This window comes from Convolutriloba macropyga, chromosome 4, assembly GCF_964194025.1.
Source record: "Convolutriloba macropyga chromosome 4, txConMacr16.3, whole genome shotgun sequence".
Taxonomy (NCBI): Eukaryota; Metazoa; Xenacoelomorpha; order Acoela; family Convolutidae; genus Convolutriloba; species Convolutriloba macropyga.
The window spans coordinates 28,107,772-28,123,747 of NC_134471.1; the positions used below are offsets into that span (position 1 = coordinate 28,107,772).

Consider the following 15,976-nt stretch of genomic DNA (forward strand, 5'->3'; position numbering starts at 1 on the left):
CAAATATGGTCTGATTCAAAAAAGCAAAAGAAAGACTAGTTCTGGTCTTTAGGGAAGTGTACTATCAAAAAACCTCGAATTGTATTTGAGAGCTCATTTTAAGAAAAGTTTTCATATTTTTTTTGTTTTCTTGTGTCACCTAGAGTCTAGTCACTTTTCATACCACAGTTTCTTTACGGATAAGCTGATTTACAGTCTAATGACGCCCAATGAACTAAAATTTCGTTTTCAAGGCATCGCTAGTGCTTTTTTGGGCTTCCACTCTCGAGTTTTCGTAAATTTAAATTAATTTTTGATTTTCTTTCTGAAGTTTTACTAACTTTTTGGAGTAGTATAGCATTGGAGTCCTATGAATAAAAAAAAGTTTCGCAATGAGCATTAGGTGAAACTATCTAGAGCTTTGAGTGGACAGCTAATGGTTGCTAGGAATTTAAAAGTGATTTATCGCAATTTTTTTAACATTAACAGACAATAAACCCATTTTTCGTGAATTGTAAGTCAGTCTCAGTAATGACTGGTTCCTCTTTACTATTTTAGTATTATTGGTTCCTCTTGAAATCTTATCACATAATCCTGATATTGATATCTCCCGTTGACTCGGGGAAAACGTTCAGTGGGTCATGGATAAAGTTTTCAGAGAAAAGCCCATGGTTGAAATGGCTTTGACACTTTGTTCTCGCATTTTTCCACTGGATTTTTTATTTTTTCCTGTATTTGTTGTTGTTTCCAAAGTCAAAAGACTTATTGTGATCTTCTATAGACTACCTGTTCATGACAATTATCACTTTCTTCCAATCAAGTCAAAACCGAGCGTATTTATCGACTTCCGTTGAAAGCTTTTGAATTCAATAGCTGTAAAGACTTTAAAAAAATTTTTGGTGAAATTTTTTTCACGTCAACCGATCTTAAGCTTTTTTTCGTGAACTGTAAGTCAGCCTTAGTAATTACCGGACCCCTTTCTCTTCTGTTTCAACGAAATTTAATCTAGTTAGTGGTTTTATCTTCCAGCTATTGGTGTTATAACTTTGATGCACGAGTTTTCATAGTTTTTAAAATTTTTTGGGCATTTTTTTGTAAAATAGGGTCCTTTTGGAATACTAACACATTATTCGAATTTTGATAGTTACATTGGCTTCAATGGATCTTACTTAAAGTTTTCATAGAAAAGCTTATGGTTTAAATGGCTTCGACGCTTTCTTCTCGCACTTTTTAAATGTTTGGACAATGCCTTTACTTGTTGTTGTTGTTGTTTTCATAGTCAAAGACTTATCGTAATATCTTATTGGTGAAATACGAATGACAAACATCTTTGTCGCCTCATCGAGGCATAACTTAGCGTTTTTATGAGCTTCCGTTGAAAGATATTGAGTTTAATGGAGTTGATACTACGGTTCTTCTCAAAAATTTCGTGGTTTTAATGAATTTGTTCATTTTTGTTGAATTATTTATTGCAGTCCAATTTTTTAAAAAAGAATCCCATTGCCGTTGAAACGTTTATTGAAAACAGTACAATTTTGCTGAAAATCTCATTTTTTAAGGGCCTACACTTTTCTCGCTCATTTTTTTTTAATTTGCTGCTTTTGCCTTTTTTTTTATTTTTTAAGTAGTCGTAAAATTCTGATCGGTCTCATAGGCTACTTACTAATTGAGGTTTGAATGAATGATGTCAACCAAAGCAGTCATTTTAAAAACTTCAGGATTTTTTCTATTTTTTGTTGTTCTTTTGGTCAACTTGTAGCTTCTCTCATCATTGAGAGGTCCCACTCAATTCCTTCTAGTATGAAATTGATGACGTTTACTGATACTATGACGTAACTGATGTTTTATTTGTTGAACAATATGCCTTTTCATAAAGTTATGTGAGTGGTGTAATTGGTTTTCTTTTTCTCATCCTTTAGCACAACCGCGTATACCAATGGTTTTCAAATGTAGCCTATTTGAACTTATTTAATCATTCAGTATAATTCTAGCTGATTTAAGATAAATTAGGGTCCTTTTGGAATACTAACACATTATTCGAATTTTGATAGTTACATTGGCTTCAATGGATCTTACTTAAAGTATTCACAGAAAAGCTTATGGTTTAAATGGCTTCGACGCTTTCTTCTCGCACTTTTTAAATGTTTGGACAATGCCTTTATTTGTTGTTGTTGTTGTTTTCATAGTTGTTGTTTTCATAGCTTATGGTTCAAATAAAAATAAATAATATTCAGATAATAGCGAACGATTTTAGTGGCTTCACTAATTTGTGTTTTTGCAATGTTTGTAATTTTTTTTCGCAATTTTTGTGTTTTTCTGCATCTTTAGTCCGTTCATACGGCTTAGCCTAACCAAAAACAGTTTTTATTGGTTTCAATATGACTTTTTAGTAAATTGATCAAAAATTATTTCGTAAAAAGCCAATGATTTTTAAGACTTTTGAAATTTTTGGGTTTTACAAATGTTGATTGATTTATGAGTTTCGCCTCAATATTTCTTCTTTTTGTCGACTTGTTACCTAGTCTAATTAAGGAAAAATCATATCTGCTGTGTAGTCAGATAAAAGTAAATCTTTGTAGTCAGGCTTTTGTCTGATTGTAATTTGACGTTGTTACTGAGTGCATTTTAACTTCGAGTTTTTGGCGTGAAATTTTGTTTTTGCTTTTGTTGTTGCTGCTGTTTTTGTTTCTCGGAGTCTTTTTAATAGCAGTTCTGGTTGTAATGAGGCATGGCATTCTTTAATTCAATTGTTAGTTTGGTTGTGTTACGAATATATTTTTGATTATCTTTGTCAAAATGTAAGTCAAAAGACAGTTAATTCAAAAATGAACGCACATTAACGAGCCTCCTTGTTGTAATAAATGTCAGTAAACCAATTTTGTTTTGCTAGTTTATAAAAACCAAACAAGGTAGCTCCCTGGCACGCTAATTCGTCAATCTAACTTAACTTACAATTTTCCCAATTATTCCAATATTTTACCTAACCCAATATTCTAAACCTCAAACCAAAGCTGAATGTAAAATAGTGAATCTGAATTAAATAAAGGTTTACCACTGTTAATAAACCAAACAAAGGTCAAATTAACTGTTTTTGAAAAAAAATTACAATTGGTCCGTCAAATAAAACAATCCGTCAAATAATTTTGGTATTTTGTAATTTTTAGCATTTTGCTCGATCAATCTCACCATCTAAGTGGAAATCGAATCTTTAAATCAGCACGCGGATAGTTGTTTGAAACAATTAAATGTTTAATTTCAATGGAATTTTCGAAAAGAAACAATATTTCGATGAATCAATTTTTGTCACCTAATATGTTCCACACATTTTGACATCAACTTCATACTCAATAGTGAAATCTGTTATGAGGCAGTGCTAATAGCACGTAAGTGAAGGTACTTCCTTCTATTTTAGACGATTCAAACGATTTAATAAAAGCAGCTTCACTATTTTAATTTTGCTTTAATTAACGTCAACATTTACGTAGAAAACAAAAAGTTGATCTTTATCAGCAATTATTTCTTTGACATCAAAAAGGAGGCCAGAATGGCAAACACATACGTCGTCCTAATGGCAAAAAGGTTAAAGATGCAACAATCAGTGGTTGACTTGGAAAAGCGGACTTGGAAAAGATTATAGAAAAATTTGCCAAAACAATCTTGTGACGTGCAAACTAGAATTAGACACAAGTAAGCATGCATTTAATTTGAGCATATTTTGCGACCAATAGGTTGGAACAGTATGTGCACACTTTTTGTTTACAATTCGAGAAAAAAAAAGCAAAACATCATTTTATAAAGATACTTCATTTTTTCCGTAGGCTGAAAAATGGGAGTTGTTTACAGATAATTCAAAATTATCAACTGGTGCATTTCTATGACTATTTGTTTTATATAGCAAAATAGTTGACAACGTAATTGTTTTTTTTCATCTGGTAAAATTTAGGTTTCCCATTTGTTCATTTTTCAGAATAGAAATGTAATCGGGGTTGCTATTCAGAAAATGCAGCAATTTTGAGCCTCGGAAAATTGACGAGCGTTTGTCATATAAAAAAGAGAAGTTTGACAAACTTGAGACGTTTGTTGTTTTAGAGCGAGCCCCGTCTTCATTTTTCTAAGCATCAAATATCATTGACAATACAATTTTCATTGAAGAGAAGCTGTCAGCTGTTTTCGTTTTATTGGATTGTGAATGATTTCAATCTTGGATGCTAAAATCTTGACCCAAGCGAATAGAACTGCTGCAAAATACAATATTTACAGACCAAAATATCTGCTTCTCTTAATTATTTGGGCGTCTAAATTAACGTCAAAATGCAGAGATCCCAATTTATGCGAATTTAGACCACCACTATTTACCATCCGGTTTAAGGATTCCATCTGCTCAATGGAAAAGGAAAGGTGTTCTCATAAAAATTGAATATTAAAAATTGGCAAAAACACCAAGCATTTGCCGTTGATTGCAATAAAATCTAGGCATCTGGAAAAAATTGTCTCCTTTTTACCAATTAAATCCCAAATATTTGAAAGCAAAAGATTCATAGTTAATTCCCAAGCATCATCTTGTCTCCGATATCTTAGAACTCGTCCTCGAATACGGCTACTCCTATTTTTTGAAATACTATTAGACTTGACAAAAACTCGTTCAGCCGACACAGTCAAAGACCTGTACAACTTTTTCAATATGTGACAAAAATGTTCGGACTCATTATTGGGCCTGTTTTTCCTCTCCGGTGAAAACAATACACTAACACTGAATTGCAATCATTAGCAAAAGTTTCAAAACATCCATTAATCAATTAAAGTTGCTGTTTTCACAAATAACAAAATCACCATATCAACTATATTTGAATACTTTTAGCGAATTATCAGATAAAGCTGTTACATAATGCTCATTATTGATGACACTTGGACACAAATCAAGACAAACAAAGTCTTTCAACTTTACATTTTGGACTTTAGAACCGTTCGTAGTTTCCCAAAATATCAGAGTTTCAGATGATTGGTCAAAAGCCGACACAAACAACTGCCCAATATTTCCAGCAGGTGATGAGTAAATACAACTTCTCGTCAACTGCTTCATAGACATTCCTCCATAGAATTCGTGAACTTTTTCAGCCCTGATTTCTTTGAAACAATTTACTCCTGAATCTGTGTTCGTCGATAACTTCGAAACAACATGGCGCACGTTTTTGACGTTCAAACCTGGTCGGAAACTTGCTAAAAGGTGTCCAGAAGTTGCATCATAGTCCATACTCGTACAACTTCCTTTTAACTCGCTTCCGAATACATGGACTGTAGGTTCGTGCTCGTTTTCTTGCATATCAAAATACTTGCAACCATCAAAACCTCCGACCAAGAGTCCAGAACTATTGAAAGTTGAGGCAGCTTCAAAAGGAACAAAACTCAATGACGTAATAGGCAATGCCCTCATTTTATCACTGGGTTCAAAACAGTTCACGGGCTTAGAAAGTTCGCGAGCATCGTATGTAAAAATTGATCCGTTTTGAGCTGCTACATACATCAGGTTATTATTTTTGCGGTTGAATTCGCACGCCCAAATACTTGTGTTACTAGGCATAGTCCACTGCTGTATAACTACGTCACTTTTCAGACACGTAAGACACAATTTCTTATCATTGCCACCACTTAGAACTTTCGAGTCAAAAGCCGCTAATGCTTTTATACTATCGGAATGACATTTGATCATTTTCGAGGTCTTCATATCGAGGCCGCTTATTTTTCTTAAGCCATGACCTTGATTTATAGACAGGAAATCCAATGCTTGTGACGCGACTAAAACTTTTTGGCCTGGGTCGAAAACGACCCGCCTTGAGCTTCCCTTGGCACCTAATGGCAACTGAGAAACAGGTCGGTATATTTTACTTCTATTCGAGCTGTTGGATGTTGATAGTTGCTGCAATTGCATCTGTTCCTGTTCAACTTTTCTTTTAAACCTTTCAAATTCAGCTGATAACGTTTGTATTTTTAACTTCAAGTCACAGTTTTCAACTTCTAACCGCATTCGAACAGCTTTCTCTTGTTCTAAGTCTTCTAAAGCTTTGTTGCGTTCTGCTACATCTAAAGCTACCAACTTAGGACAGTATATTGTTCTGACATCTTTCTTCTTAGCAACAGTATTGCATTGCGGACACTTTTTAATATCTCCTCTATCAAGCCACGTGTAAATACACGATTCTCCAAACACATGTCCACATTTCAAAGACGCAATTCTGTGTTTTCCATAGTTTTCGAACTGTTCCAAGCAAATAATACAAGCAGCGTCATTGTCATTTGACGTGTTCAGATCGCAGTTTGGTCGTTTAGGCGATGCTTTAGCTGGACTACTACTTGCAAGACTGCCCCGATTCCTTTTTGCAGCTCTTGCCGACCTTGCGTGACTACTATGGCGGCTGTTTGAACTACGTCGATTTGCACTTCTACTATGAGATGAAGAATCGGAATTTACCGTGGTTCCAGAATCGCTTATTGTGATAGCAACTGAAGAGTTGGGTAGATTTGTGAATCCGTAGGTTTGGGTTTGCAGATCATAAACATCTGTTGATTCCACTTCGAATGAAACTATATCATCGGCTGTAGAATAGTCTGTACTGTCGTCACCCAGCACCACCAAATCGTCATCTTCGTCGTCTGCCATGACATTGGAGTCTTCACTTCAGCTGATGCACTTGGAGTCTTCAATTCATTTAGACTGTCAATAGAAACTGGTCCATGATGCACAAAACAAGTAAAAAACTGAAATGAAATTTAGAAACTGTATGCACAGTGAATAAAAATAGAGCATGAACATGTTTGCGTGAATGATTGAATATGTTCCATCACATCAAATTCGGAGCTGCGTATCCTAGTTGAAGTGGAAAGAAGACCAAAATTGATACATTTTTGACCAAAATTGATACATTTTTGATCAAAATTGATTTTTAGATCTCGCGAGAACCTAAATGTACTTGAGATACAGTAAAAATGTTTTTCTATGCAAGATAAATTTTACATCTCAATATTCAATGTCGAGAAAACACGAAAATTCCAGATCTGTTTATCCTGAATCGCAACAGGAAAATTGTGGTTCTGAGATCTAGCGCATATTCATTTTATAGCGGAAAAGTCTATAACAGCAGCAACTGTTTCCTAAATAACTCCAAATTAGACGAGAAGGTTAAAAAATAGAGTGACTTCAAAATGCTTAAAATAGGACCAAGGAGAAATTGATGTACAATCGATCGAGGGAAATTATTTTCAAATCACTTGAAAAACGAGATATATGCCCAAACTCAATAAATTCATACCTTTGATTTTACTTCATTACCAGCACGAGAAATTTGTTACAATGCAGAAATATGCACTAAACTGCTGAAAGCTCAAATTTTGCGCCAGAAATTCTCAAACACAGCCGACAGATTGCCGGAAAATAGCCGCGATAGACGCTTGGGGCCTTTCATGAATTGAAACAACTAAAGAGATTAGATAGACAGATCGACCACCAGTCCTTTAATAGACCACTAGACTTTTTGGGTTAGCTTTGAACTGTCATTTTTATGAGACACATAAGCTCTATAAGGAGAAAGCCCTAATAGGGCTTTTCAAAATTAGAATCTTTTCCGTTTGTGCCCCCTCAGCTTAGTGGGCGCACATTATTTGCACCCCTCAGATGCACGTGCAATATTTTTTTTACATAATGACTTACTATGTAATGGCACTTGCTCTGTAACTGGGGGACGCATAACGTACTGGGGGCACAAACGGAGAAAATCCCGCAATTAATATTCGAAATCAAAAACTCAAGACCCTAATAATCAAGAATTAGGGCATATATGTTTGGCACTACGTAGATGCACACTATTGACCTTTAACAAGTAAATATTCCATAAGTGAGTTCAGAAGTCATTTTTTTGAGTGAGGTAAGTCATTGAAAAAGTCAATTCCAAGAAGTCAGGGTTAGACAAAACAAAAATCTGTTAGACGAAGTAAAAAAACATAGCAGGACAAGTCCTGACGTACAATTCAAAGAATTTTCATTGACTAAACAGAAAAACTAGACCAAGAATGGACTATGAGTGAATTGAGAAAACCATTTTTAAAAAAATCAGATCAAAAAATAAGAAAAAAACAAAAAATCACTGTCAAAACTCCGCATGTGAACAAATAAACAACTAGCGAGAAATGAAAATTCAATTCAAACAAAAAACTAGGCCTAAAATGAGCTTTGAATGGATTGGGAAAACCAATTAGAAAAAAATCTGATCCAAAAAATCGGAAAAACAGTAAAAATCAGAGTGAAATTGCCGCATGTGAACAAAAAAACCACTACTGAGAAACTGAATTTTTGTTTAAACACCATTTTCTCACTCTACTTTAAAATTAGAGTGAAAAAAATCCGCGCCGCAAAACCACTCGCTTTTTCGCTCCATTTCCTGTTTCGGCGTGACCAAAATCACTACTCCAATTTGACTTCAAAAATCACGAAAATGTGTGAACAGATCTTAAAAAAAAGACAGCGCCCCAATACAATTCAAATTCTTTTAATTGTAAAAAATTAGGAGCGCTATAATAGCCGCCTGGAATTGAGGACGCGGCTGTTGAAAATGGATGTCAATTCATTGCTGAATTAGTTTTTGCTTCATTGAAAAACAAAAGCTTGATTGAAAAAACCAGGGGCAGCTCATGCCAAAGCTAATTTCTCAATCCGGAGGAAATCAAAACAAAAATAGAGCTGAGAACAACTTCAGTTTCTCAACTTCTTAAAAAATGTCTTTTTTTATTTCAACAATCCCATATTGTGTTAAACATTTTAAACATGTCCTGTTTCGTTGATTAAACCCTATTAAACTAAAGAAAGCCATTTTCGAAGTTAGGTTCCAAAAATTGTCAAACAATTAGTGTAAATTTTCAACAGATTTTTTTTCAAAGGATCTGATTAAAACACAAAAGCAAATTCAGCTCCAAGGATCAAATCAAGTTTCTTAGCAAGTTCTGTTTCATGCAGTTGGCAATTATTAAAATAACAATGGCAATGATTGCTTTTCCAGCAAACTTTTGTCCATTTGTTTCCGATATGTTTTGGTGAGAAAACGGCTGTTTTAATTTTGCTTTTGTATTCAACTTTGATAACTGTTTCTGTAGTCAATCACAAAATTCAAAAAATTCAAATTCTTGATTTTGAAATGCGTGAGGGGTTACAGGTGGAGGCGTAATTTCGAGCATACTTAGAGACTAGTAGGCCGTAACACTAGGAGAAATTAATGCTCTCCTGGTTTCACTTATTTTTTCCGTTTTTGAAGATAGTCTGACAAAAATCAGATAGTCTGACAAAAAGCGGTAGAAAGAAAAACTAAATACATAGACCAGCAGGACTAACATAATTGCTACTATCTTTATTTCAGAGGAATTAATAATACCCTCTCATTCGTTTTCCTGAACATCAAATTGGCAAAAACAACTAGAGGAAAATGGTGACATTTTATTAGACTATTGGAATTAATTTCATGATTTCAACAATTGAGCAAAAAACTGTTTTTGCCTAATCGTTGTTGAAGCATTAGACCTCTATATCGCCACTAAGAGAACGCTGCAACAATGCTGAGCTTCAACACTAACTTTCATTTAAAAAAATCAGTACTTGATTTGAACCAGCATTCATTCAATGACAAGTTATGTGTGCTACACAATCAACATCTGATCTCATGCTCACAAATCTCTTCTGGCCCGTTTTCAAGCTTATCGTTCATCCAGCTCAATTTTCTCTCAAGCAAATTACATAAAAATAACCTTCCGAAGGAAAACTTGCGCTTAAAATTCGAACATGGCGTTCATGATTCTGTCAATTTTCATCGCGTACTCAGCCTTTTCTTTAGCCAAGTTTAAGTTGAACAGAGAGCTGATTTCAAAATTCAAGTTCATCTTATCTTTCATTAGGTTTTGTGTGTAAAAACTAATAGGAGCGTAAAAATGAAACAAACCAACTAATGTCGGAAGAAATGCTCTCGAATGACAGGCGGGTGGAAAAAACAATTAACCACGCCGGGATTCAAATCAATAACCCCCGATCCCTAACCCGAAGCACTGTCCACTCGGCTACCAGGCCCCTTTTTGCTATGCTGCAACCAATTTTATATTAGCAACAAGCTTTACTTCGGAGTGAGAACAATAGAGATCACTCAGAAATGAAGAACGACAGCGTGAAAAAGTCACTTGAGAAGTCAAAGAATGTTCTCGAAGAAAAGCGCAAAAAAGGTCAAGCAAAAAATTTGCATAAAAAAGACCAACACGTTTACAATAATTGCTATGAATGGTCAAGCGAAAACCTTCCCATTTTTTCAAGAGCAATTAAAAAATGGGCAGGTTCATGTGGGTGGGCAGTAATACTCTAAAAACTACACTTCAAACAATGAAACAGTTTGGGTCAATCGTACACAGAGACTAGTGAGCCGGACGGCTCTGAGAAAACTTCTGTCTTTCTCTCGTTTGGTGGACAAAAAGTCAAATCGTCAGACGAAAAGAAACAATGAGGCAAAAAGTTGGTAGTACGAAAAATTGCATAAAAAAGACCAGCAGGACCAAATTGAGAGCAATTGAAAAGACATTCAAAAATAGTAGACAAAAACTTTAAAAAGAAAAACAGCACCAATATAAAAACCAAATTATGACTGACAAAAGATTCAGATTCAGTTTTTAATACACAATATAACATTACCTTTGCATTTCTCTAAATATTGATATCACTCATTATCTAATTCATCAAAAATTTTGCAAAACCGATTTCTGTACAAAATCTATTGAACTATTAAACTACCACTTTTAGGATTAACATCTTCACAAATTTCAATTCATAAGCACCGCTAAATTTACAGCGAGTTAGAGAAAACTTAAATTTATTTAACGATTTAATAGTTTTGTATTTTTAGCTAAAGCGAAATCAAAGAACTGAAGAATATGCACAATATAATTAGACTATGAGCAAATGTATTCCTTATAGGGCATACAACTGTATCCAGCTTATTCAATAAACATATACCAGGAAAGGAAGCAGCTTGATCATTACTTTTGAGATGTGTGCTGTATTATATTAATAACCGTTGCATCTAAGAAGTAGATGTAAATAGACTCAGCGTCTATCTATTCTTGGAAATCTGAATTGTGGTATAAGTATGAAACTAGCTGCACGAATCCGAAAGAAATAGCAGAGCTTTCCATTGTTCCGTTGACTACTGAACAGGCAAAAAGACTAAGCAAAAAACCGTTTTTCTCGGATATGAAATAATGCATCCCTCCCATTCTTGGAGCCAATACATCATCAATAGAATAACAACAGATAATATAATAGCCAGAACACGAATACAAAAAGCCGCATTTGGCCATTTTTACCTTTATTGGGAGGAGTATATACAATCGTCTATTGACACATACAAGCTGTGGGGAATACTTTCCGAAAATGGATGTATATTTCTGTTCCCCATTAATTACGGTAAAAAAATTCGCCTTTTTAAATATTTTAAAATTTTTTTCCTGGGTTTGTGCAGTTCATCCTCTAAAATAGCCGCCGTTGATTCCAATAAGCATGATTGGGATTGAAAGTCCGATTTATTTTGATGGCATTTCGTAGTTGAACATACTTCTGTTTCTCAGAGAGAGGCTAAAGGGGCTAATATCAATACCACTAAGCATTAGAGATGGTAACTAAGACTTATAGGAACGACGTTCAAATAGCGGGCATCTAAAATTGGGCTTTATGGGTTTATCCCGTTTCCATTTCTGACTTCAATTTTTTATACTGACTCTGTTCATTTTGAATTGCTTTGCTGAGCAACTGATGTTCAAAATCACTTTTAGCAGAATGAAAGAAGAGCGAAACTAGCCTAGAGAAGTCAAAAAGATATCACGCAAAAATGTTGAAAAAGCGGCAAACTGAGGTAAAGCGAAACATTTTTTTATTCGACGAAGTAAAAAAACATAGCACGACAAGTCCTGGCGTACAATTCAAAGAATTTTCATTGACTAAACAGAAAAACTAGACCTAGAATGGACTATGAGTGAATTCAGAAAAAGATTTTAAGAAAATCAGAACAAAAAAATAAGAAAAAAAACAGAAAATCAATATCAAAATGCCGCATGTGCACAAAAAAACCCCTAGCGAGAAATGAAAATTTAATTCAAACAAAAAACTAGGCCTAGAATGAGCTGTGAATGGATTGGGAAAACCAGTTAGAAAAAAATCCGATCCAAAAAATCGAAAAAAAAAACAGTAAAAATCAGAGTGAAATTGCCGCATGTGAACAAAAAAAACTACTACCGAAAAACCGAATTTTTGTTCAAACACCGTTTTCTCAATCTACTTTCACTCCATTTCCTGTTTCGGCGTGACCAAAATTACTACTCCAATTTGACTTCAAAAATCATGAAAATGTGTGAACAGATCTTAAAAAAAATAGCCGGAAGAATTCCGGAAACGACTCGAAGTGAAAATCCATTTAAACGCCATCCAACTACTCATCAAACAAAACATGCCTTCACTAATTTATGATTATCTTGAAACAAAGTCATGAAACAAAAAAGTAAAAACAAAAAAATCAAATCTGTTAAAATATGATAAAAAATCTGATCAAATTTTGTTATAAATTGAGATCCCGAAAAAACTATCTCTGCCAAAATAACTTCATCAAAAAAACTAGTACTTACAAAAACCACTTATGTGAAAATTGAGAAAAATCCTTTAGGCTAAAATTATAGCTAAAAAATAGCTCTAAAAACAACTTTCACTGAAAAACTGGAAAAAGTTACTAAATTTTTTAATATTTCAAAAACATATAAATCCAAAGAAAAATTCCCTTCAGCCAAAAGGGTATCCAGATGCTCGCAAAACAATAGGCAAGTCATAATAGGCAAGTCATAATAGGCAAAGAAACTTAGCAAAAAACAAAAAAAAACGAAAAACTGCAAAAAATTAAGAAAAATAGTTCCAAATTTCGCTATTTTTTGTCATATTTCTCAACAAAAAAATGATTCTAACCCACAAAACTGTAACCAATTGTTATCATAAAATTGCTCAAGTAGAAAGGGTTTCTTCAATACCCATTTGAACCAGTAAAACAAAATAATCGTCAAGAGAACGCAAGAATTAGCCCGAAAATCAGCAAAATACATTAAAAACCTCCGAATTATCATAAAATTCATATGAATTTCCAGAAACCTTCAAACCACTACCGAAACCAGTCTAAAATTAAAACAAAATCATAATCAAACCTCTGAACCGAAATAAATGAAAAAAACTGCTTTAAAATGCCGCACGTGAACAAAAAAATTTCGCTCGCTTAGAGAAAATTTTTTCACACATCAATTTCTCGCTCTCTCAAAAACAGCGGTATGAACAAAAACCACTCTCTTTTCGCTCCGCTTTTCACTTTTGTTCAGCGCCAAAATCACTCCAAATTTTTTCACGCGTTTCATTTCCCGCTTCAAAAATCACTCCAATAAAATTGATTAAAAAAAGGACTTCTCCAATACTCCTCTTCGAGTCGTAAAAAAAGGACTTCTCCAATACTCCTCTTCGAGTCGTAAAAAAAAGACACCGCCCCAATACAATTCAAATTCTTTGAATTGTAAAAAATAGGAGCGCTATAATAGCCGGCTGAGAAGATGAGGGCGGCTATTAAATATTACATATCCCGTGTACAATGATCGGAACACTATTAGCCGAAAGCCATTCAGCAGCAGGATCAGGACAGGCATCATCGTAATCAGGCGATGTCTCAGTTTCCCATTGCTATGCTGCGGTTCGGCTTCAAGAGGGGAATTATGAATGAAGGACTGGAGAGCGAGATCAGGCTATATGAGTGCGGGACGCGGCTCTGCATATGAGAAATGAAATGCTAAATCAGTCTAAGAAGGATTTGCGCATTGTCATATATAGGCATAAGAGGACAAAGGCCGATCGGAACCAGGGAAAATACTTGATGCGGCATCTAGGGCGAGCGCGAAACAGTTCTCGGGACACTGAAGCTTGTCTTTGAGTGGAGTTAAAGGAGTGCCGAGCTCTACTGCAGCACAGTCGAGAGCTTCGTGCACCTCCCGAACCCACCACATGACAAGCGTCATTGTCATTTCCAGCGCTTCACAAGGCATAACTGCTGATAAAGCAGATGATACAAACGAAGAACTTCAGAGGGAGAGATTTAACTAATGTTTCTATTGAAACGTAAACAAATGCACCCATCTTTTTAAAGGAAGCTAAGCAAGCTCAACCAGCATTTACATAAAACATAATATCGTGTTTCAAATTGAACCAAAGGATTATTGGCTTGAAATAATATGTGCTTGTGTATCTGAAGGCTGCTTCCCTTCCTAATCGAAGCCATCAGAGCTTTTCTCCCGTGACATTTTATTGTGGTTAACTCTATAGTCGACTCACAGCGGCAAATCAGTAGGTCACAAATATCGGCAGGCAGGTCAGTAGTATAGGCTTAGCAAAGGTGGGGGGAGGGGGGGGGTAAAAGGATGTACCTATGTATTAACATTAGGTATAGCCTTTTTTCATCTAATTACCCAAAGATGTACCTAAAAAGAGAGCGAGAACAATAGACCTGTCAGATTAAGTTAATTACCATAGGGGAATTGCGTCCACTTATATCAATTAAAGTATTACTCGACTTATTCATGTTGGATTTCTTTTGTTTAAATGCTATTCAACTTAAAGTAAGAATAATTACCAAATATCGGCGATCGTAGCACAGTACGCAATGCAAGCTGCGCGGAACTGCTCGAGCAAATCATGCCCCGGGAATGGAAGTTCGATTCCCGGCTTCCTAATTAAAAATAATGAGGCATATTGTTCTTTTTTTGTGTGAACAAAGAAAATTGTTGAATCAACCAAACCTCTTGATTAGAAATTTCAGGGGTTTAAAGTTAATTATCATTTCAAAAGAGTCAAAAGTCTCCTTCCATTGTTTTTGAATACAATGGGTTGTTAACAACTTTTCTATCCTAAGACTCTGTTTTCTTCTGAAAGAAAATTACTAATCTTTCAATTGTACTACTTTACTTATGCTACAATACTTTTTTAAAGTAAATGATCACAGAATATATTAACCAATCAAAACGGATTTGTTAAAAGGAAGTGGTTCTTTTTATTCATTGAATAACAAAATCAGTCTGCTCATTTTCTTCTCGCTTATCAAGTTGACTTGTTTCTCTTCAAAAAAAAATCTCACTCGTCTTTCTCTCTTTCAATTGTTCATATTTGAATTTGCTTCTATTTTGAATTCGCTCCTATTTTAAAATAACTTCTATTTTGAATTTTCTTCTATTTTCAAGTAAAATATAATTCAAGTAAAGATTTAATCAGATACAAGCTTTGCAGCTACTATTTTTACTTGATAAAGATTTAATTCATATACAAGCTTTGCAGCTACTATTTTTACTTGAAAACTTCTGGAATTGTCTACAAACCACTACCTCGTGAGTATTTTTCCTTAAATTTTGAATGTTAAAATGAAGACAAGTCAATTTCAACTTTTACTAATTTTGATTCTCTGTAAATTGTAAACTGTTCGTACAGCTTTTTCTGGTTCTGAATTGTTCAGTTTTTAATTTCTGTTTTGTTTAGATAATGGATTCAACAAAGAGCCTCAGAATTGTGCAGATCAGCAGTCAGGAAAGACTGGTGATCTATACTAGTGACGAGACAACAGATGTTGATACAGATCCCTGGGAGGCGGAGAGTCTCCAAAAAATTCCGAGGGTCCTGCTCTCAAATTTTGAAGAGATACTGAGCGCAAGTGGTCCAAGTTCGCTACAGTACACAAGAGTGGAGAAAGCGAGGCACACAAATAAACTACACAGCGTCAACATCCCTATCAGACGGTTACACAACACCAAGGATGTTGGCGTGAGTGTAAGGAGGCAACTATGTTGGTTTGAATATGGTCTCAAACCGATTTCCGGAGATGCAATTTCCAACACGATGTTGGTGAGTGGTTTAGAGAGGTTT

The 15,976-nt window shown here is 34.8% G+C and overlaps 1 protein-coding gene across 1 annotated transcript; it reads right to left on the reverse strand.

Annotated features, from left to right (window-relative positions):
* Window positions 1-4,716: 4,716 nt before the first annotated feature.
* Window positions 4,717-6,753, reverse strand: LOC142338363 (E3 ubiquitin-protein ligase rfwd3.S-like). The gene has a single exon (XM_075388077.1). It carries the CDS (start codon window positions 6,632-6,634, stop codon window positions 4,814-4,816), a length of 1,821 nt encoding a protein of 606 aa, XP_075244192.1. The 5' UTR covers window positions 6,635-6,753; the 3' UTR covers window positions 4,717-4,813.
* Window positions 6,754-15,976: the final 9,223 nt, after the last annotated feature.

Excerpts from the sequence above, each read along its gene's own strand:
- LOC142338363 (XM_075388077.1), bottom strand. The coding sequence starts at position 6,634 with ATGGCAGACGACGAAGATGACGATTTGGTGGTGCTGGGTGACGACAGT.